Genomic DNA, 22,346 nt, shown 5'->3' with positions numbered 1-22,346 from the left:
TACCGGTATAAACAGAAACACCAAAAAATGGTTTTAATTGCTTTCGTTACAATAAGTTCCTACCACAAGGTCGTAAAATTGATGCCAAAGAAATTACACAAGAGTATCATGTAAAAGTAATGTCAAATAAACGTCTCACCCAATATAAGAGAATAACACATACGTGGTATTCATATCAAAGTTGAACTTGGTAAAATACGGCTAATTACTCGAGGTGTTCCAGCCTCTGGGAGAATAAACGTAACCTGTTCGTGTATTAAGTGTAGTAAACTAGCATTTTTTACTTTTCTAAAATTATCTTTGCGTCCATTTTTAGTACGTGTCCACTTCGGTTAAGAGCAACGGCCTTATATTCTTCAAGCGATATCATGAACACTTAAAACGTATCGACAGCGTTTCAACGCCGCTTACTAACGACTATGTAAACCAATATACAATTTATTGAAACTTAAGCATTATTCGCATTTGTTTTTCTGGGTGTCACTTTCTAGAAGAAAGTTTGATGCAGGAAATGTTTCTAATTTCTTTAAAAGTCTTTGCAAAATGTTTGGTACACAAGACACTATCCGCTTCCTTGTAATAATAGACAGTATTTCTAATTACGTATCCATTGCTAATGACTATTGACCAAATCGCTATTAGCTAAAAATACCTCGTATCTCCTTAGGTGCTTGAGCAGTGACAAGATAAGCATCTGGAAAACGTCGTGGTGGTTAGAAAGTTCAGCTTCCATTTAAGTGCTTTTCCTGTTAGTAACCAATCAGAAGCTGATAAATATTTTCCTTTGAGGTAAGCTAGCAACAAGATCATCAATAATAATATGTTTATATGGAAAATTAGAAAATATGTAGTATACACGATATTTCCTTTCCAAATTCTCATGGAAACGTCTGCTTTGTTTCTATAATTAAACTTTTTATACTTTAAATATTGAAGTGCATGTGACCCTCTTACCAAACAATATCAGAAGTCCAAAATGGTTAAAATGGTGCCGTTCCTGATTATAAATTAGTATCACATCTAACTGACTGATTGGGAACACAAGACTTCATTGCCACAAGTCTCGTATTGAAGAGAAGATCGAACTCCAGAAGATGATTTCCAAAACTATGATCAGTCTACTTTGCCTTTTTGCAGTTCTGGTATGCCAGCTTTCGGCTGCTCCTTTGCCTCAAGAAGGTAAGTCAAAAAAGGCATTGGGATATTTTTTTGTAAATACCTATAAGGTCTTTTATGTATAAACATCCTGCTTATGACCATTTATTACCACAAAGAGTGTGATTTCGGCTTTTCGTTCTTGCCTAAAACATTTCAATGCCTTTGAAATATAGTGTTCGACACAAGATTATAGCATGATCAAATTTCTTCGGCAATCAAAAGAGATAATTGAAAAAAACTAGCGGTTTAAAAAGCACTTGAGTAAAATCTAATTTGTTTTGGAAAATGGAAAGACGAGCCATGATAATTTCGCAAAGGCAAAAATGCCCCAGAACAACCGAAGAGATACACGTTTTCTAGTACTGCTTAAAATTCAATTATAGAACTGTAAAACTACTTTAAATAAGCTGGACTTTTTTTTAGTTTTTTGTTTCCGAAAAAAAAAGTGGAACAAGACACAAGGTGGTGTAATAAGAAAAGACACTGAAGACTGAGAACTTTTAAAATATCAGTAACTGACTACTAGCAGAAAAATAGCCTAGCCATACACACCCCGTAATCTTTAGAACTTAGCAGACCAAGCAAGTAAGTTCGCATCTGTTATGATAAACCAACAAAACTTTAGCAAATTATGGATTGGCGATCTTTTTCAAATGATATCGTCAATAAATTCTTCTTTCCATCTTTTTAAGAGGACAACAAATCAGATTAGAAGTAATAATTCAATAGGCATATGGCAAAAATGATGAAAAGCATGTTTATGTCATTACACATTCGCAAGCATATAGGAATATTCGAAAATGCCACTGAGTAAGGGTTGTCGATTACCGTGCATCGTTTTAGGTTGGTGATGAAACAGATGGAAAATCGGACTATTTTCTTGGCCTTGGGCCGTCCTAATGCCCTTCAAAAATACCTTCACGAAGCTGCTTTAATATTGATCACCACTACGAGGAGTATTTGCTATATCAACATAAGTAATCCGACCACCGAACTATTACTGTATAACAAAATCATCATTCAAATTAATGACTTTCGTTATTGTTTTAATGTAATCCGTAAGAAATCCACTTCTGTTAGAGACGATTCCTTTCTCTTAAAAGCATGAAAAGTTAAAAAAAATACATTTTATTATTCGGCTTTTTCACATGCCAGCTTGGCATTAACCAACATCACGAGTTTACATCCAAAACGCGACACTGCAGTGATATGCACTTTTTGTTATCGTTACTTCCTAAGTACAGTGGTACGGATGACGCCATCGCACGGCATGCTGAAATAGTGCGCACTTTGTAGATCCAGAGTCCAACATATTAAAGATAACATTTTAAGAAGCAACCTTGCACTTGTTAGGCGGGTTCTCCGCCAAGGTATATTAATTATTTAACCGAAAAACGTTCAACTGTAATTGTTTCATTGATTTATTATAAGCATTTTACTTTTATAGTGTCACGAGTGTTTTTTTAAAGAAAGAAATAATAAAACAAGGCATTGAAACGGTGGGCATATGCCAATGCTAAAATGATTTAATTATGCGTCTTTATTAATATTTATTTAAAAAAAAAATCATTCATCCATTTATTCATTCATTCACTAATTAATTACTTATATATCAATAACTAATATGAAATTAACTAAGCAATGGCATTTTAAACTAATTTACCTTTTAAATAACCCTGTGCATGCAGAGCCAGAGGAAACTGAGGAACCGGAAACTGAAGAACCAGAGGAAACTGAGGAACCGGAAACCGAAGAGCCAGAGGAAACTGAAGAACCGGAAACTGAAGAGCCAGAGGAAACTGAAGAACCGGAAACTGAAGAGCCAGAGGAAACTGAGGAACCGGAAACTGAAGAGCCAGAGGAAACTGAAGAACCGGAAGTGAAATGAAATAAAAGCACGTACTGACGGGAGGACAACCGAGTCCAAGACTAAGAACTCTCCTGATATCCCTCATAAAACCAGCAGCAAAATAAGAAAAAGCAAATCACGCTCTGTAAACTGTTTTCTGTCTTGCCAAACAAAATAAAAAATGCTATTTTCCCTTATATATTGAAACTGTGTTGGTTTATTAGCTACACATAGTGGTAAATGAAGCTATCATTTTAACCCTACAAGTTGTGAATTTAGTTGTAAGGGCTCCATTTTATATAAACAATCTTTATTCGTGTACTGCTTTGAGAAGAGTCCGAAAGAAAGAAGCGCACAATGCATAAAGAACAATTGCTTCTATATGTTGTTGAGTTTACAATGATGAAATGTATTGCAGCAATTCTAATAAAGCTAATTCGCCTTTGGAGAATGACTTTTCTGAGCATTCTTATTTGCGAAAAAAACATCTTCGCGGCGTAGCTTTGAAAAATTAAGGTGGCTCTGAATCCGCTTCGTAGATTTTTTGTAACTTTGCAGAAAGCTGTATCTTAACATGCTAATTAATATTCAATAATAAAATATGGGGGTCATTGAGCTCGTTTTTGAGTTATAAGCCCTAGAAGCCAAAGTTAAGGGTGTCTTTTTTACAGGCTTTACTGTTGCTATGGTAACCAGTGACGTCAAGAAAAGCCCATGGGAATTTATTTGATACCATTAAATACTGAAACGTCAAGTATAAGAGGATAAAGTATAAAAGTGCGGAAAACCGATACCAGCCACCTAAAATAACATGAAAGGAAATTTCACTGAAAAAGGCATTCATGGGGTATTACCTCTTTTACTCTTCATCGTTTCAAAAATGTTTGGGTTCATATTTGGCATTCAGGGGTACTTTGTCGGAGAAAGTTAAGGTGCAAAATATAAAAGAATACCACAAAGTAAAATTCTATAAACATAACGATATGAAGTCCTACAGTCAGTAAACAAGAATTGCAGTTCTCCGTGCATACTCTAACAACACAGAATACAACGCAAGCTCTACAATAGGGAACTTTACTTATAATCTGAAATGAACCTATATTTTAGAGGGCCTATAATACTTAGAAGTTATGCGTCTAAACGCCGGATGGACTTATATTAGTCCAGTCAACTTAGTATTACACCCAAAACAAATTGCAACAAAAATAAAACATGCCTTATTCGACTTTGCATATATTGAGGAATAACATACTAAAAGTCACCGTGAATCGGAGTATTGGAACCTCGTCTTTTTTTGCAATATTTGAACTACAATGAAAGATGCGACATTTAATTTATGCATAACTAATGTGGTTTTTACAAGTAACATTGAAGGGTCCTTATCGACAGAAATAATCAAGCTATCAAAACCAAACAACGACAAGCCAAAAAATCACTTTATAACAAATGTAGCAGTTATTACTTATCCTATTTATTGCGTGAAATGACATTACTATTCTGCCCTTTTTGGTACCTTAGAGAACGTACTACCAGCGGCCGGATTCTGGCATAGATGCAAGTATAGTAACAACATTCGCTAATCGGATATTTCATTAAAAAAGCTGAGTTTTCTTTAAAAATTAAAGATACTGAAAACTGATAAAGTATAATTATACCTTTTTGATCTCCGTAAGGTTTTTTCCAAATTTTGAAAAAAGCATTAACCCTACAGTGCTGAAACTTTCGGTAGCTGTTCATTCATCCTTTGCGGAAATTTTGATATGTCAACCATGTGTCCATGGTATGTGACGTTGCGATAGCAACGTCATAAATACAAGCAGGTCTTGCCAAAAATCGTCATTTTTAACATTTTTCTTGATTTTTTCCAGTTTTTTATAACAGAAGTGCAATATTTGTTTATTTTTTTTATTTCATAAGCATTCTAGCTTGATTTTGCATCAATTTCCGTTATTTTGTGACTTTCTAAGAAAATGTTGAAATCCAAGATGGCGGATCCAAGATGGCAGCTCTTATGACGTCACGTGACGTCATATGACGTCACAGCCAATTAAAATTATGTCATCTTGTAGAGTAAGCTAAGGGCTTTCTTATCAGTGTAAAATAATCTCGCTACGCCTTAATATAACGAAAACTCCGGGGAGGGGTTCCATCCACCCTCCCCCCCCTCCTTGTACGATGATGGGTGTATGAGTTTGCTTGTACGTCCGAGGGTTAAGACGTGCCACGCACATCTCATTGTATTTTTGTTTTTTTGTTTTCCTGATTCAAAGATGTCGCTGAAGCTTTGTCTTGCAAATAATGAAGTACTTTTCTTAGTTCAGGCACAACACACAACGATTTTGCTTTCAAAAGTCGAAGTGTTTTCAGTTGCAAACAAGTATAGTTAATTTTATTGAAACTCTGCTGTCTTTGCCGCGTACTATTTGATTGAAATGTCCATCATCTTGATTAGGTTTAAAAGTTCGACTACCACCTATAAAATTATATATGGAGACTAAATTACTTACATGTAAACATTTAAGTATTTGAGTTAAATGCTGCCTGTATGAATCGTATCATTAAATGTTTGAAGCAAGTCTGTATATAATTCTCAGAAATCGTAATTCATTTGTTATGTATTCGATATGTAATCTTTGAATTGATATTACTTTTGCTTTATTTTTGGCAAGAATCCGCAACACTAGTCTGACCTTGGTCATTGTACAATCTCTATTATATCTGCAAAATTGCGGATTATATCGTCTGATCGGCCGAGTTGGCTAAAATCAGGCGATCATGTATTCCACAAGACTGGGTAGGATAATTGCCTTATTGTGTTAAAAGCTTCCCCCCCCCTTTCTCTCTCTTTTAAGCCCCCTCTCAAATAAGCCAGCTTCTAGGAGGTTTATTATTATTAATATTTTAATAAACCTCCTCTCTCGTTTTTGCCCCACCCCACCTCAGATGGTAGATCACGACAGTCATTTGAACAATAAAACAAGGTGACTTTAGGCTTTTATACTTATTCATCCACCACATCAACTTTTTCATTGTGTAAAAATGTGTTACTTAACAGCAGAAAAGTCCATTTTTTTATAAGTACCCTAACTGATTTATAAGCCACCAACATCCCTCCCCCCCGCCTTCCCCCGCCTTCACCCGCCTCAAGAGGTCGCGAAAAGAAATGAAACCCCCGGGAGCTTTATTGGGGTTTTACGGTGTACAAACAATTGTCAATTGCAACGAATCGCATTTTGAGAAAGATGTAAATAAAAATGTCAGTAATCGGTCAGCTTGACTAGCCTCTTAACATAAACCACACTACACATTTATAAGCAATAGCGAAGCACTTGAGTGACGTCATGACTCAGACAAGACTCAGACAAACAAACCAGAATGGTGGACGATTTTTCTAAAACACTTTTTGAAACAGCCGGTGTTCCTAAACTCAAACTTCGAAAACTGCACCTAGCTTCTCTATTTCTCTCAGAACACGCTGATGTTTTCTGAGCCCCGTGAGGGAGGGGGTATATTAATTTGCATTCTATTTTTAGACCTCGCGCGCTTCGCTTTTATACTAGTGAATATTGGTGAATATTTACCGAGACGAACTCGAGATAAATATTCACCAATGTTCACCGGCTGAGCAGTCGGTGACCTATGGACAATTGTGCTTATGGATAGCTTCGGTAAGAGACTTTAAAATTTCAGTTTCATGGTCGCGATACAGTAAAAACCCGAGAGTAAGAACCTGCATTTTCCCAAGTTCGCCTAAACAGGTTCTTATATAAATTTTAATTAGCATAAATTTAGGCTGTGAAGAAATTATTCTACATGACACGAGCGTGGGACAAAGAAAAAATCTGAGTCCCCAACGGGAATCGAACCCATGGCCTCCCAGATACCGGTTGCGCGCTTTAACCAACTGAGCTACGTGAGACTCGCTGTGAGCTAGGCCATTTACTAGGTTTCTAGAGTTTCTAGTGGTATTCAGCCTTTTCCTTCTATGAAATTTGCATACCATTTTTATAATTTTTTGTTTGTATCAATTAATTCTGTAATATTTTATGATTTTCAACATTGGCATTTACATTGCAACAAGAGCGATAAGGCTCCTAAAGAGGATCCAGAATGTCGCTTTATGTTATTTCCCTAAAAGTAAACATTATTAATGATTTCAGAAAATAAGAACCTATTTCCAAACTTTAGGCTAGGAGGTTCTTATATAGATGGTGTTTAACTGGCAATTTTAGCCTAACAAGTTCTTAACAAATTGGTTCTTATTCACCGGTTTTTACTGTATCTATGACACTATGTCTGTATTTACGATCTCTTTATGCCTTGGAGACCTTTTATTAAGCAATTGTCTGCCATGTTTTCTTGGGCGAAATGACGTCATAAAATGTCCAAAACTCAAGTGGAACTGCAAAGTTTTGGACATTTAATGGCGTCATTTCCTGGGTCTTTAAGAGTGTAGAGCATGGAAAAATGTGGTCGATTTGTTTCATACAATAACAAACTCGAACGAGTATTTATCAAAAGCGATGCCTGACCGTGAAAAACGCTAACGCGATTATTTTTCTGATTGAAGATCTCGTTAGCGCTTGTACACATGAACTTCAACTGTTTACTGCCACGTCGCAAGCAGCGTTCTTATCAGTTAGACAAATCAATTTCAAAAGCCTGGTATACTGGTAAATTTTCATAAGACAGATTACCTAAGTTTGATCCAAACAAAACAAGATAAAATTCGCTTTCATTCATCGATTTCAAACGTACAAATTTCTAGCCCGAGCGTGTGTGACATGATCTGACGTCACTTCCATGGCTTATAATCTCATCGACCATAACTTTCGACCAATCAGCGCGCGAGAATTCTCTCGGTTATTGTATAATGTAATTTTTATTGCAGTAGTGTTAATAAATCCTTAAAGCGTTGAAGATTATAAGTTACCAGTTTACAAACCGATACAAGTACTACAGCAAATCAAAGCCTTGTTAACGACCCTTTTATTACAAGCTGCCAGTTAACAAACTGCTACTCTTATTATTACAGCATAACTAAGGAATCGATGGATTGTTAACGATACAACTGTTAAACTTTTAACTTGAAGCTCAGATCAAAAACGCACCAAAAAAACAACCATGGTATTGCATCCAAAATTTTACTGAACCATCAGCCGGCGCCCCCCATGGATTGATCCGCAACGAAATGGTGTCATTAGCATTAAGAGCAAACACACCCATTGTGTTGGAGTTTATGGCAAAGCCTTCCTGTATCACTGGCGAGGAAATCAGGCTGACAAAATCATCATTCACACGAACTTGTACTCTTCCCACAGATTTAAAGTGGAACTGTGCGTAGATGTAGTACCTTCCAGCCATGGGTACCATCAGTTTTCCATCATCGTATGTCATGCCACCTTCAAGATGGCTATGAGGGTCGCTGGTGGACCAGTCTTTTATCACTAGAAGGTAAATGTATAATTGTTTAACCATATGTACTGGCTGGCTTTTTACAAACCTAACTAGAAAAGTTGATCAGATAAATTTAAATGCTGAAGTAGCATACCTGTGTTAATTGGATAGCTGACGTCTTGAAGGTAAGATGCTACAATATGCGCGGAAGGTTTTGGTCCCTGCAATAAATTAAATAAATAAATAAATAAATAAATAAATAAATAAATAAATAAATAAATAAATAAATAAATAAATAAATAAGTAAATACATACATACATAATTAACGAATAAATGGACGAACGAACGAATCAATAAATGAATGAATGAATTTGAAAAAATAGCACGCTTGTATGGCACGTTGATAAGGCAAGAGAGGAAATATTTATCCCACTGTGACGCAAAGCACACAAAATTAAAGACACGATTCCAATATCTATATTTTGTCCCGTCAAGTTTAAACAAGCATATTTTACAGCCAGAGTGTATTTAACATAAGACAACAACCTCGAGTTTTTATGAGCAAATTTGTTGTACTTGTATTTATAGACGTCATAAAACACCATAAAGGGTAACAGTCGATAACCTACAGTTTTGGGTATTTTTAAACCAAAAATGATGAATAATTTTGCCTTGCAATGCGCTCGCGATCTTGCTCTACCTACGATAAGTGGAAAGTTATCCTTGTTCTGTTGAAATCCACAAATCTGATTGGTTCTCCTAATGCGTTCTATTAAACAATTAGACTAGAAGAAGCCCGGCTTTTCTGCGAGCGCAAAGTCAACGGTTCGTAGCCGAGTTGACTACCGTTTACAGAAAACGAGGGTGAGTTGGGTGTTTTTTTAAATTAAAATTGAAACTCTAAAGGATTGCAGTTCAAAACCTACAATTTTATGTAGTTTCAAACCAAAAATCAAGAAAAATTGTCCCTTTATAAAAAAGGAGCGTGCACGCAATGGTGTTTTATCAGCAATTAGAAAGCAATGGAAGCCAATCAGATTACCAGAATTTCAATAGAACACGACTGAGTTTCTACTTATCGCTGTTAGCATAACCACACTGGCCTACTATCGATCCGTAGAAGGCTCTCGGAGCGCGCGCGTAGTCTTCGCTGAATTTTATTAATCAAAATCTTCAATAAATCAATTCAAGCGATATTCTGACTTCAATAGATCGGTCAGTGGGTTATGCTAACACAATTAGACGGCTCGCTCTCGGTTTCCACCGGCTTTTGATAGTTGGCTCGGGCCTTCGCCCCTCGCCAACTATCAGCCGGTAAAAACCTCGAGCTTGCCGTCTAATTGTTAAATAGAATACGATCGCGTACGCGTTGCTTTTTAAAGGGTTAATTTCACGTTCTAACTATGTTAAATCAACAAATAATATACAACAATGTTTTAGAAGAGTGTACCTTAAGTAAGGACGTTCGCGCTAATTGTTTATGCGCATCCTTACTGTGCACGTAATTCATGTCGCAACGTCACGCCACGTCATGCATGAGCGCGCGCGCTGAGAAAACGTTCCGAACACATATAGGAGGCCTTCCAAGGGGGTTTCTGCTGTCGCTTTGTCGCTCGTTTCCAACTCACCTGTCACCTTTTTGGTAAAGAAAACCTCGCTGTCGCAAATATGCACCCTTTCAGTGCTATTTTTTGTCGGCTGTCAGTGCTGTGGAATAAGATTGTCGCTACAATTTTAGCAATTTTGGAGCAATGTCGCCTGTCGCCAAAACCCCTTGGAAGGCCTCATATAGGGTTGGTAGCCGTTGCGTTAACTTCGCTTGCAGTTTCCTCTCTTAAACGGTCGGTGACCCCCACTTTTTTCGGATATACCAACTTTACCGATAAATCTCTACTGATTGACAAAAAATGAGCGAATTTCCAATGTTGGAACTTTGTTATTTTTTCATTTTCTCCCCTCGCGCGCGACCAAATTAGTCACATTTTCCAGTCTCGAGTGTTCGCAAATCCAATTCTTTAAGGCAAGATTTTCCTTAAGATTGATTGTACAATAGACCAACTAAAATAAATTCAGACAAAGAAAGTTAGCCTACATCAATTACTTTAAAATATTTTGTCGCCCGAAGCCGCTGAGGTCATATCTTGTGACGAAGTGAAATTTATCCAAATACGCGCCCTCTTTCGGTTATCTCATTTCGGAAACGAAGTCGGTGACCCCCACTTTTTTTTTACATTTCTGATAAAATGACTAATAAACTAGCTCTGGTGAAATTGTAAGAAAAACTGCAATGTTGGAAGATTTTCGCGCGAACGTCCTTAAAAGAAAAAAACCTTACCTGTATGTTTTTGATATTGACGTCGGTGGGCTGGAATGAACTCGAAAAAAATTCTATGCCAAAAAAACAAAACAAAACAAAACAAAAAAAACCGTCAGTAAAAAGATAAAACAAAAAAAAGTTCTGATCGTAGAAAAAGGATTTAACATATATCGGTTAAAGTCCCTGTTCCGTGATAATTGTGTTCCGTGACAGCTTGTTTTGATATATTTATAGAAAACCACCATCAGGCAGATCATGTGCATGCTGTGACAAATCCAGTCAGTCTTGTGCGTGCAAAACTGGAGACAATACGTTTATTCAAGGATCTCAACTAATCCCAGCAGGTAATAGGTACACCTTGTTGTGACTACCTATTAGGTAAACATTGCTGAATGCAGTACCTGACCTTGACCTTTAAAAATGTTTAAATTTTGTACTAAATTTTCGGCACCTTTTTGTTGCCTTACTCAGAAAAAAATGACTAAAAAATAAAATGAATAAATTTTACATTTCTAAAACTTGTGACGGTCTCTAATGGATATAATCAGTGGCAAGTACGCTTTAGGGAAGGGCTGGCGTTCAGCTTCGGTGTTTAAAGTGGAATGCAGAGATTCTAAAAGTAAGCGTTTGTTTCGACTGCCCACGCCACGTGTGTGCTGTTTGATTGCAGACTCATTATTGCCTTATTCTTATTATGATCCCTGGCCGCCCAAACAGCATATGACTACGTACCTTTTTATTTATTTGATCTAATAATAGTTGGAAACTTACAATGTTTACGGCCGCCGCACTCACTCCACTCATAGCACCTTGTCCAAAAATTAGACAAGCTAAAGAGAACTTCAACCAGGCAGAGTCCATATCTCCTGAAACTTAATGTTATAATGAAAATAATTACTTTACCACGTGCCGTTGTGACTGAGTAAACTACAATCATTCAACTAAACTCGAAAGAGTTACAAATTAACAATCCAAGTACCAATGCTTCATTCTTTTTTGGACGAAAGCAGTGCTACTTACGATAAACCAAAATTTATTTGTTATTAACAAGACAAACACACAAAAAAGAACACTGAACTGAGTTCATTTCACGGAAAAGTTATAAAATGGTCATTCCCCTGATTGAATTTTCACTTAAGATTTTAGCTTGTCTTTCTTTCGAAATTTTTACCTTCAAAATAAAAATCTGGATGTGATTAATAAATCGCCTTAAAGGGGAGGAAAAAATAATCGTGAAATGAGGTTTACAGACACTCTGAGATAGCTAGTTACCGTGTATTCTTGGTTCAGCGGAGTTTCTTCTTGCTTCCCGTGTGACCTCTAACTGCCAGAGATTGAATGCTACTGACTGAATTTAACGTGATGGAGATCTACTTTTATGCCTTAGAGAGGGAAAAAATTCCTTCACATACGAAGTCTTTAAAATAAATCCACTAAGATTAAATTTAAGCTTATTGTCAAATCGAAATGAATTATGCTCTCCCGCTTCAGGGTTAAGACAACACTAGAAAATCCGATCAACATCAAATTAAAAGCTAATTGTACCGAAATCAATTATGCTCTCACGCCTAAGGGTTAAGGCAACACTTGAAAATCCGAAGCAAAAACATCTGGGCGAAAAAAGTCTAGGAGTCCCAGGAGGAGTCCTAGTAGTCCTTGAACGCTACTGACTGAATAAAACGTGATGAAAAGCTGCTTTCATGCTTCAGAGAGGGAAAAAATTCCTTCACATAGAAATGTCCTTGAAATAAGTTCATTAAGATAAAATTTAAACTAATTGTCAAATCGAGATTAATTATGCTCCGCTGTCCTCCAACATCAAAAGAATCCGATAAAGATCAAATTTAAAATTAATTGTACCGAAATCAATTTGTGCTCTCCCGCCTTTGGGTTAAGACAACAATAGAAAATCCAAAACAAAGATACATCTAGCTTGCATAGAGAAAAAAAGCGTACTTACAGGGGTAAAACTTGGAGATATTGCGTTGACCAGTCGTGGAAAAGTTACATTAGAAAGATAAAGAAAAACCCTGAAGTTCACATACATTTGCAATCGAAACCTTGAAACGGATCCTAAAATTCCAGCTAATCGTCAAATCAAATTTTATGCTCTCCGCGGCAAGGGTTAAAGTGGCCTAGGTCGGTCTAGGTCATTTTGTCTTAAACCGCAAAACATGTTTTGAAACAATAAGAAAACTTCATATGAGAGAAATACTTCTTATAGCTTCTTATAATAGGAATATCTGAGATACATGCCAAAAATTACTAACTGTGCTGCTGGTATCGTTTGTTCCTCTGAGTTACCCGTTGCTTTTATTCGACCTTGAGAAGAAGAGATTAGTCAATCGCTACAAAATTTTATAATACGTAGAGCAGAAAGGCTTAAATTGGACGACTTTGTGGATTGCAAACGCCAGTCGTGATTTGTTCAGCCTCTATCACATCTTTATCGGACAAAAACAAGTCGGCTATTTTTGCAGAAACTTCTCTTAAAATTATTTTTTGTGGAAGAAGTCTATGGAACAAATGTAGCGGGTGTGATGCTGTTCACATTTCCTATTACAAATTCACCTGCGACAGTGAAATAGAAATCGTATAATTTGTTTAATTTACACGCTAAATATTAATGTAAGAATATCTAAGCACTCCTTAAGATATTTTTATACATAATTTCAAATTTTAATTTAAGAAACTCTAAGCACTCCTTAAGATATTTTTGTACATAATTTCAGATACTGACATAATTGTTATCACAAGAGAACCTTTATAAGTATCAAGAAGTTGTAATATTTTAATAGATTAGTAAGGCTAGGCAGCGGTTGGGGGTTGGCTGGGGCGCTTGCCTACTAGATTGTTATTTCGTTTGCTGAAGTAGAATACTGGTCAATGCCGCGCTACGTTTTTGGCTAAGACACTATATAGAACTCTTCCAGTTCTCTCTTTCCCAGAGCTAAGGGACTCTATACGTCTACTGTACCACTCCGGAAAATGTGCATCGTATTTTTTAGGAGAGACAAATGGATTTTGGTACCTTCTATAGACGTTAAAATTCAAATTTCCAAATATATTATTCATGTTACCTCGACATGGCATTTATCGAATACGTGATTAAGCAAAATTAATTATGCATTCGTGCCAAATGGATTGAAAATGAAATTGAGGCACGCTCACAAACGGAAAGCCTGGTACCATTTTTTAATTACGATCCAATCCAGGATTAACAAGGCCATATGTTATTCCCCCATAACTGAAATGCAGTTTTCTATTGGACGAGAACGTATCACGTGACGCGCGTCAAAACTGTATAACTGCCTAGGGCGAACAAAACTCACTAACCTCCCAGGGCGGCAACAGGTTGAACCTTGGACTTGCACGTAATCAGGACGTGGTGCTTGAAACCACGTGCACTGTATGAACGCAAAGCAATTCGAAATCATGGGCGAAAGTTAAGCTTTTAGGCTGCATTCATTATGTATGCTACAGGGGGGGGGGGCAGAGGATTTTTTTTCAGCGGCTCGTTTTTTTATATCCCCCCCCCCAAGGTCCATACAAGTTTTCATAATCCCCCCAAGCAATCAGCCGAAAAATGAATACTCCCCCCCCTCCTCCCTCACAAGAAATATCAAAATAAATATCTGTATAATAGTACACTATATATGTTTGAAATTTCAAGAGACATGTTTAATAACAACATCTTTGACTGTTTATATCATACCTATGCCAGCCAGTCAAAGTAGCGCGAATTAGGTATAGATAGCCTGCCAGCTCGTGTACGAGTACTACCAGGAGTATTGACAGGAACCTCCGTTTCACTGTCACTCTCGTCGACAAAAGCAACAACCTCATCATCATTATCACTCTCACTCACTCATCCACGGATTCATCTCCGCTGTTGCCATCCTCTTCACCCACGTTTTCCGGCCGTTCAGCATTATTCCTCTCAAGTGCGACATGTGCCATTATTCTCCTTATCTTATCATTTTCTTCCCAAGGAGAGAAAGATTATGATGGTCTAAAATTTTGTTAAGTTCTTCGACGTATAGCTTTTCATATTTTCAAACGTGGACGCGATAGTTTTCCAGTCATATTGTTCGTATCCTTTCATTGAACATTTAAGTGCACATTGATCAATTTAATAAAACTGTGTACTGAATTACATTTTTTCTTTTGCATTCATTGATTACCTTATTCTCACTAAATTTCGCGAAAAATCAGTGCCATATTTCCAGTACTTATTTCGCTTTTGGTCTTGTGTATTTTCCTTTTTTCTCTTCTCCTCCTTATTTTTCATCTAATACAACACAGTCACAGTCTATCCATATGGTTCATCTCGCTCGCGGTGGGCGGGGCGAGACAGTCGCAGTGCGACTATACTTTGGACACACGCCTCTGCTCAGACAGCTGAACTCGAGTCATAGTATCAGTCGTTGTCCGATGTCCCTCGCGATTTTTCACCGAGTCTCGCGAAAAAGTGAGAAAAGATAAATAAAGTTGCACTACTTAGACTGAGGTTCCATTAAATGTTTCCATTTTAGATGTTTTACTTTCTATACTGTATTGAAACATTACATCTACAGGCCTAGGCCAGGCACACTACTTGAAAAACTTCAAAATAGGTACTATTCTAGTCTCTCAGCTCAGAATAATAGAGGTACCCTTGTTGCGGGGGGGGGGGGGGGGGGGGGGGCCCGTCGCGGGGCTGCGGTGCGGGCGGGCCGCGCTCGTGGTTGCTGGGGGGCGGTTCTGTGTCGGGCTGCTTCTGGTCCCCGGTCGCGCGGGCGGGCGGTGGTCTGTTCCTTTTTTGTTCGCTTCCCCCCTCTCGCGGGTGCTCGTCCGCGGTCGCCTTTTCTCCCGTCGTTCTCGTGGTCCCGGCGGCTCCCGTCGCCTGCTGTCTCCGGCCGACCTCCCCCCCCCCCTCTCTGTTGCTTACAATCCTTGAAAGAAGCTGCTGTACTTATCATTTTTTTTTTTCACTTTTTAAAACTATTACAAAAGCTAGACAGAATCTTACAAAAAATAAGCATCCTCCCAGGAGATATTTAAACAATTTTCATATCCCCCCTTTTTTTGCTCTAAAAATTTGAGAACCCCCCCCCTAAAATCCAATCCTCTGCCTCCACCCCCCCCCTGTAGGATACATAATGAATGCAGCCTTATTCATAGTTTTGTTTGCACTCGAGAATAGACAGTTGAAATACAAAGATTACTTTATTTGTAGACGCAAAAAATACTTTGACTCAAGAAAGAATTTTTCAATGCGAATTCGAAAGCTCAAAGCACTGTGTATTGTTAACATTTTTAATGTATAATTCGGTTAAAAAATCGGTGTTGAATACAGACAGCGAAGCGTTACTTTGTTCTGAAGCGTCAAGCGAGGGCTATAATCCCGTCTCCAACTCTCTAATAACTGAGTTTTAACGTAAACAGTCTACCTAGCCACTTACGAGATTACTTTGCTAGTAACTAGAATTAAAAGAGTCGTCAGACAAGATCGCTCTACATCATTAAGATAGTTTAGACTATCGCGTGCGAATGTCGTAGGGATTGAAATTATGGTACTACGCAGCCACCAGTTAAGCAAATAATGACACTAAAACAGCCGTTGCTTAGGCAATATTCCATTATTGTTATAGCAACGAACTTTAAATTACTCAAACGCCTTTGTAAAGCATATATTTTTTATTGTTTGCTGTATATATCTTTAGTTTTACACGCCTCTTACCATGAGTATATTTTCGTATTCCTGCTTATGTTTTTAACCAGTTTTTTAAAACAGATAACACTTTAAAACCTTACACTGAATACGCTATTCGTGTTTTGTTAAATTTACGTTTATTGAAATTAATTTTAAAGGCAAAGAAAAGGAATTTAAGGAGAATTACACCGGTCTTTAAGCTCTTGTTTTCCATAAAAATTAACTCCAAGCCACTCCATAACTTCCAGAAAAATAAACTTAATAGGACTTTGAAGCCAAAGACGAAAATTTTTACAGGTCTAGACCAAAAAACAGTTTTTGATATTGGTTGGACGTAAGCCGACGAAGTAAGTGGGGATATCAGATTCAAAGCTGTAAAACGGTCGTAAATAAACTAACTTCTCGACATTGCTATCACTTATCGCTCAAATGCTGGTCACGAACACAAAACTGACTCTTATAATCCAAAGAACTTTTCCGTGCTACCGTTTGTATGTAAATAATGTTAAACAAATTACCTGTTTGTATAAATTTCTTTCCATATAAATTTCATAGAGTTTCGCTTGTTTGCAATCGAGATGGCGACCTCGCTTTCTTGTAAAAAGTGTCATTCAAAAAATAAAAATAAAATATTCAATTAACACCACGAGTCGAATTTCCAACTACCTGTTTTGCGTCTTTGCGTGACTAAAGGAACTGACAATAAATTGGCCGGCCGGCTTTTAAAATAAGTTATTAACTCCCTAAAATGAGCATATTATATTAGAAAGTGACCATGCAATTTTCAAATAATTCACACGGTTGTCTCAATATTTGTTCCAAATTAAAACACTTTATTACAATATTGCAGTGGAATTAAAACTTTATCAGCCAATATGAATGTAAGAAGCCGCATCATTACGGTGTTGTTTCGGATTATAAATAACTATCACTTTGTCTATAAATTGCTTACTTAGAGTGCAAAACATCATTTTGAAATATATCGTTACGAAGGAAAGAACAAGCGTCAGAAGATGACTTCAAAAACTTTGTTTCTTCTTTGCCTTTGTGCTCTGATAGGACAGCTTTCAGCTGCTCCTTTGCCTCAACAAGGTGAGTTACAAAAAAAAACATATGCCTTACATATGGTATCAAATATTTCTTACACAAAATGCGCATTTTTTGTCTTGGTTTGTTTATAAAGGCTATTCTGCAGAGGGAGGCTTAATGTTGTTTACACAAAGAGTGTCTAATGCTTGGGTTAGAACAAGACTAAATTGACTTTAAAGTGCTTTGTTGTTTTAATCTCATAACATAAGAACCCTTTGAGAACGATTACCAACGTTGAAGCCCTTAATTTTTTCAGGCTTCTTTATTCCAATTGCTTAAATTGGAAATTCACTGCGATGATCATTTATCACTTTCCTTCCTTTAAAAATCAATAGTTAGTCCTTTCATTGACTTAAATAAAATATATCCATGCCTTTGCATTTTTCCTTTTTTTATTTTCTGCCAGACGCTCTATTTTCTGTAAGAATCTGCTGTTTTCAGACAGCGTATTTAATTCGTCACTTGCAAATATTCCGATAAAGGCATTTGACTTTGAATTGACGTTTTTGAAGAAGAAGGCAAAATTAAGAGATAAATTAAAATAACAATGAGAATGACCCTGAACGAAGTCGGCGACCGTATTTTGAAACAATACTATTAGAAGGTATGTGCGGCCACACGTGGGCTAGCTTGACAATGCCGTTAAGTGTTGCTAATTACCTGACGATAAAAAGGTGAATATACATGTGAGCGACTTATTCTGCCTCGGCAGATAGTGAATAGTCTTCAATATATTGTAAATGAGCCAAACGGAATCCAACAGAAACCAAAGTTATTTTAGATTATTTTGCCTCTTTCACTCGTTTAATGTGGCTTTACTCTTCCTCGGCAGGTGGTAAATGTTCTCTTGCATAATGTAATGGACAAGTACATTGTACTTGAAAATTAAGCTGCGGTAACCCACGCACACTGATTTCAAGTACCAAACTGCAGTTAAATAAGTTCCTCACACAAATATGCTGTGTTAAACCAAATTCCAAATTATCACACTCACGGCAAAACAAAATTACCAATATTCGTGTTCGTGCACTGTCATGCATTGTCCTATATTAGGGTCTTTTTATGTAATATATTCCTCTACTCAACAAAGTTACCGACGCAATACGTTTCAAAATACTTGGATGGCTGAATCATTCATAAAAGATATCCCGCTTATCAGGGGCACTTGACATTATACAGCGTGTCAGTTTTATTTCAAACTTTAAGTAAAAAACAATCGACAAATAATATAAGGTTCACGTGGCTTCAAAATTTTTGAAATTTGTAGTGTTTCTCGAATACTTCTCGCACCGTGTACACGTATATGGGCATGTCAGTTACAGGAAATGATAGTGTATTATATATATTGTACTCATTCGTAGAAAACGATTTGATGAGCTATATTTGTAACAATGAAAGGGGCGGATTGAGGTGTGATTCGCTCTTTCAGTATGCTTCGGTTTGGCCATTTTTAAATATTAACAAAACTCGCAAATTTGTGATTTCATAAGCTATAAAAAAAGTATAGACATTAGGCAAGCCTAAAAGCGTTCGATTTTCCCAGTTATGAATAATGTTTCCATTCTGGTAAGAAATCGTCAACATATGAAAAGTAAGGTGGCCCATACAGGTAGGTGCGAGATGAATATCTTACGGCACAAAAAATTATCTGGAGGCATAATAAAATAAACTCACGGCAATATAAAATAAACACACAGCAAAACAATGTTAACCCACGGCAAAAAAAATCAACTCACTACAAAAGAAAACCGACTCACGGTGGTTCACGGTAAAAGAAAATTAACTCTAGGTAAAGAAAATATACTCATTGCAAAAAAAAAACTTACTCAAGGAAAAAGAAAATCGACTCACAAAAAAGATAATAAACTCACGGCGAAAGAAAATAACCTAACTCTCAACTCAGGTAAAGGGAACTCACGGCTTAACTGGGATTTAATTGAAAATGCCTGTACATGTACATATACAACAAAAGCGGATAAATGAAGGCAAATTCACGGGAAGATCCGAAAATCGGCCGATACAATTCACTCAAATAGTGAACACATATTTTCGTCATAAAATTAGGCTTAACAATGCAGTCAAGTTCGTACCTTACATTTGAACTTGTCCTTTACTTCAGTTAACTTGATTGATTCGAAGCTTAGCGTCATTTCAACACAATTATTGTGTAGTCTTGATGATGACAACCGCGGAGCCAACAAGCTTAAGCCAAACAAGTAAACTTAACGCAAACGGCTTCATCTCACTTGCACAAGGGATATGAGTTTCAACAAAGACAACTATTTCGGATCTTTTGTTTCTGTCTTGCTTGCTTTCCTCACGTTTTATTCAAGTTACACAGTGATACCATCGCTTCGTTTTGAAACGTCCACATCATTCAGTCGAGTTTAGAGTTATACAAAATAAGGTGTACGTAGGTACGTGCGCACAGACACACGAACAGACGGACTTTAATGACATGACAATGAAATGTTTAAAAGTTCGCGAAGAGTATACCAATTTTTGAAGGTGTAGGGCTCCGCTAGCGGGCATCTTCGACGTGCGAGGGAGCTCCGCTATAAACTAGTCTCGTAGCTACGCGAATGTACATTTTTTTGATTATCTTTCTGGATAGTATGGGCATGAAAACAATATTGAAACAAAATTAGAGTAAAGAGAAAGGACGAAAACAATTAATGTTTTTGTGTAAAAGAAACCTACTTTTATAAAACCTGCTTCATGAGAAAAAAAGTTATAAGCTGGAACAAACAAGCCAACAACACAGAAATAAGCGCGACCAGAAAAAATAATGAAGTCCGACTAGTACCGCCAGAAAAAGCCAGTGTCTTAATCAAAGCTTTTTTCTGGACAACAGCTTAGTTGCATAAGAAGAAGCGGTCGAACGGAAAGGGTTTAATTTTTTAAATCTATTCACTGATTTCAGGTCCAACCGAGGAACCAGAAGAAACAGAAGCACCAGAGGAAACAGAAGCCCCAGAGGAAACAGAAGCTCCAGAGGAAACAGAAGCCCCAGAGGAAACAGAAGCCCCAGAAGAAACAGAAGCCCCCGAGGAAACAGAAGCCCCAGAAGAAACAGAAGCCCCCGAAGAAACAGAAGCTCCAGAGGAAACAGAAGCCCCAGAGGAAACAGAAGCCCCAGAGGAAACAGAAGCCCCAGAGGAAACAGAAGCCCCCGAGGAAACAGAAGCCCCCGAAGAAACAGAAGCTCCAGAGGAAACAGAAGCACCAGAAGAAACAGAAGCTCCAGAAGAAACAGAAGCTCCAGAGGAAACGGAAGAACCTGAAACCGAAGAACCAGAGGAAACCGAGGAACCGGAAACTGAAGAACCAGAGGAAACTGAGGAACCGGAAACTGAAGAACCAGAGGAACTGAGGAACGGAAACTGAAGCACCAGAGGAAACAGAAGCACCTGAGGAAACTGAAGCACCGGAAGAAGAAGAAACTGAAGAACCGGAGGAAGCGGAAGAAGAGGAGGAAGAAGAAGAGGAGGAAGAAGAAGAGGAAGAGGAGGAAGAGGAAGAAGAAGAGGAGGAGGAAGAGGAGGAGGAGGAGGAGGAGGAAGAAGAAGAGGAGGAGGAAGAGGAGGAGGAGGAGGAGGACGACACTGAGCAGAAAATCTTACTGCTATTTCCCACCCCAATGACATAATCATGGAAAATCAGCCGAACATTTCCATTTAAACACTGACCAATTACACACCCATATCACAAAGTTTCATGATGTTTTACTTTATGTAATTTATATTAGTCATAAAGTAGACAATAAAGCCTACAACTTGCCACTGTCATTGATCATTCCTATCAGCTTGAACATGTACTTGTAGGGAAGATAAAAAAGAGGAGGGGGGGTGGGTTAAAACCACCCACCCAAACTTAAACCCAACCCAACCCCCAGGGGGGGGGAAAAAAAAAAAAAAAAAAAAAAAGAAAAAATTTTTTTTTTTTTTTTTTTTTTTTTTTTTATAAAAAAAAAATAAAATTTTTATTTTTTTTAAAAAAAAAAGGGGGGAAAACCCCCCCCCCCCCCCCCCCCCTGTATCCGCCCATGCTTGTAGTATAAACGGCTTTAATACTGCTCTTTTCAGTTGTAAGAAACACAATAAGCTAAGTGACGAGCTATGTGAATGCTCTCCTTAACGCTAGCGCGGGTAGAAATCTTTCTGTTTTGAAAATCATTTATCCAAATACCAAATATTAATGTATTCTATACGCCGCCGAAGTTAAGGAAAGCGAGGGTAAGGTTTTCTTTACGTCATTAATAATCTAGGGGCACTGCGTGCAATATATATATCTAAAATAGTTTCGGCTCATTTTTTATTGCAAGACAGTTTCAGTGCGATCTGAACGTCAGTGCGTTCATCGCGTGAGTTTATTTGTCACTGTTTGGGAAATCTTACAGAATGGTCGTGGGGTTACCTATCACGGACTAGCATCCTGTCAAAGGGGGGGGGGGGTAGCGATACTTCTAGATGCATCATGGCATAAGCTTCGGGCAACACACAAAACAGATATATGTCATATATGCACGCTTTCTTTACGTATTAGATCTCCTTTTTTCGCTCATTCCCATCACTCATACTCATCGAAAAATGCTTTGTAATGACAATATAAGGATGCTCGAGTTTAAAGTGACGAAAAACTTGCAACTAATACTACATACTTTTCTTTTTGTATTGTGGACGTTATATCAATATTTAATGCTTTCTATTTTAACTTCAACACCTTATCTGAATCGCTATGAAATTTCATTGCATTTATCAAGGCTCGAAAAAATTACGAAAACCAAATACAGCCAATATAATCCACCTATCGCCAACCAATCACGCGGTCCAAAACAGTA

At 37.4% G+C, this 22,346-nt stretch overlaps 2 protein-coding genes and 1 long non-coding RNA gene across 4 annotated transcripts; 2 read left to right on the top strand and 1 right to left on the bottom strand.

Moving 5' to 3' along the window:
* Positions 1 to 998: 998 nt before the first annotated feature.
* Positions 999 to 3,204, top strand: LOC144656907 (uncharacterized). Of its 2 annotated transcripts, none has more exons than XR_013571414.1 (2): positions 999 to 1,179; positions 2,880 to 3,204. It is a non-coding gene; the product is annotated as an uncharacterized LOC144656907 (long non-coding RNA). The 2 variants fall into 2 exon arrangements; XR_013571413.1 differs by having other exon boundaries at positions 1,002 to 1,179; positions 2,847 to 3,204.
* A 4,840-nt stretch (positions 3,205 to 8,044) lies between these two features.
* LOC144657953 (uncharacterized) lies at positions 8,045 to 14,682 on the bottom strand. The gene is made up of 5 exons (XM_078518286.1): positions 14,591 to 14,682; positions 14,059 to 14,129; positions 10,741 to 10,793; positions 8,559 to 8,625; positions 8,045 to 8,454 (listed from the first exon to the last, which is right to left on the bottom strand). Exons 1-5 carry the CDS (start codon positions 14,680 to 14,682, stop codon positions 8,102 to 8,104), a joined length of 636 nt encoding a protein of 211 aa, XP_078374412.1. The 3' UTR covers positions 8,045 to 8,101.
* A 2,717-nt stretch (positions 14,683 to 17,399) lies between these two features.
* On the top strand, positions 17,400 to 21,088 carry LOC144657193 (uncharacterized). Its single transcript, XM_078517507.1, has 2 exons — positions 17,400 to 17,509; positions 20,430 to 21,088. The coding sequence occupies exons 1-2, from the start codon at positions 17,431 to 17,433 to the stop codon at positions 20,891 to 20,893; spliced, it is 543 nt and encodes a 180-aa protein (XP_078373633.1). The 5' UTR covers positions 17,400 to 17,430; the 3' UTR covers positions 20,894 to 21,088.
* The last annotated feature ends 1,258 nt before the right edge of the window (positions 21,089 to 22,346 follow it).

The sequence above is a fragment of the Oculina patagonica genome, chromosome 6 (genome assembly GCF_052425735.1).
Source record: "Oculina patagonica isolate OP01 chromosome 6, crgOcupat, whole genome shotgun sequence".
Lineage (NCBI taxonomy): Eukaryota > Metazoa > Cnidaria > Anthozoa > Scleractinia > Oculinidae > Oculina > Oculina patagonica.
Note: the sequence above shows the minus strand (reverse complement) of the source record. Positions and strands in the feature narration are given on the sequence as shown.

Bases quoted from the DNA above. Each gene is read 5' to 3' on its own strand.
- LOC144657953 (XM_078518286.1), bottom strand. From the start codon at position 14,682: ATGGCACATGTCGCACTTGAGAGGAATAATGCTGAACGGCCGGAAAAC. The intron at 8,626-10,740 runs GTAAGGTTTTTT...AATTTATTGCAG, and splicing joins TCAATATCAAAAACATACAG to GGACCAAAACCTTCCGCGCA. The intron at 8,455-8,558 runs GTATGCTACTTC...TTTACCTTCTAG, and splicing joins CAGCTATCCAATTAACACAG to TGATAAAAGACTGGTCCACC.
- LOC144657193 (XM_078517507.1), top strand. From the start codon at position 17,431: ATGACTTCAAAAACTTTGTTTCTTCTTTGCCTTTGTGCTCTGATAGGA. The intron at 17,510-20,429 runs GTGAGTTACAAA...CACTGATTTCAG, and splicing joins TGCTCCTTTGCCTCAACAAG to GTCCAACCGAGGAACCAGAA.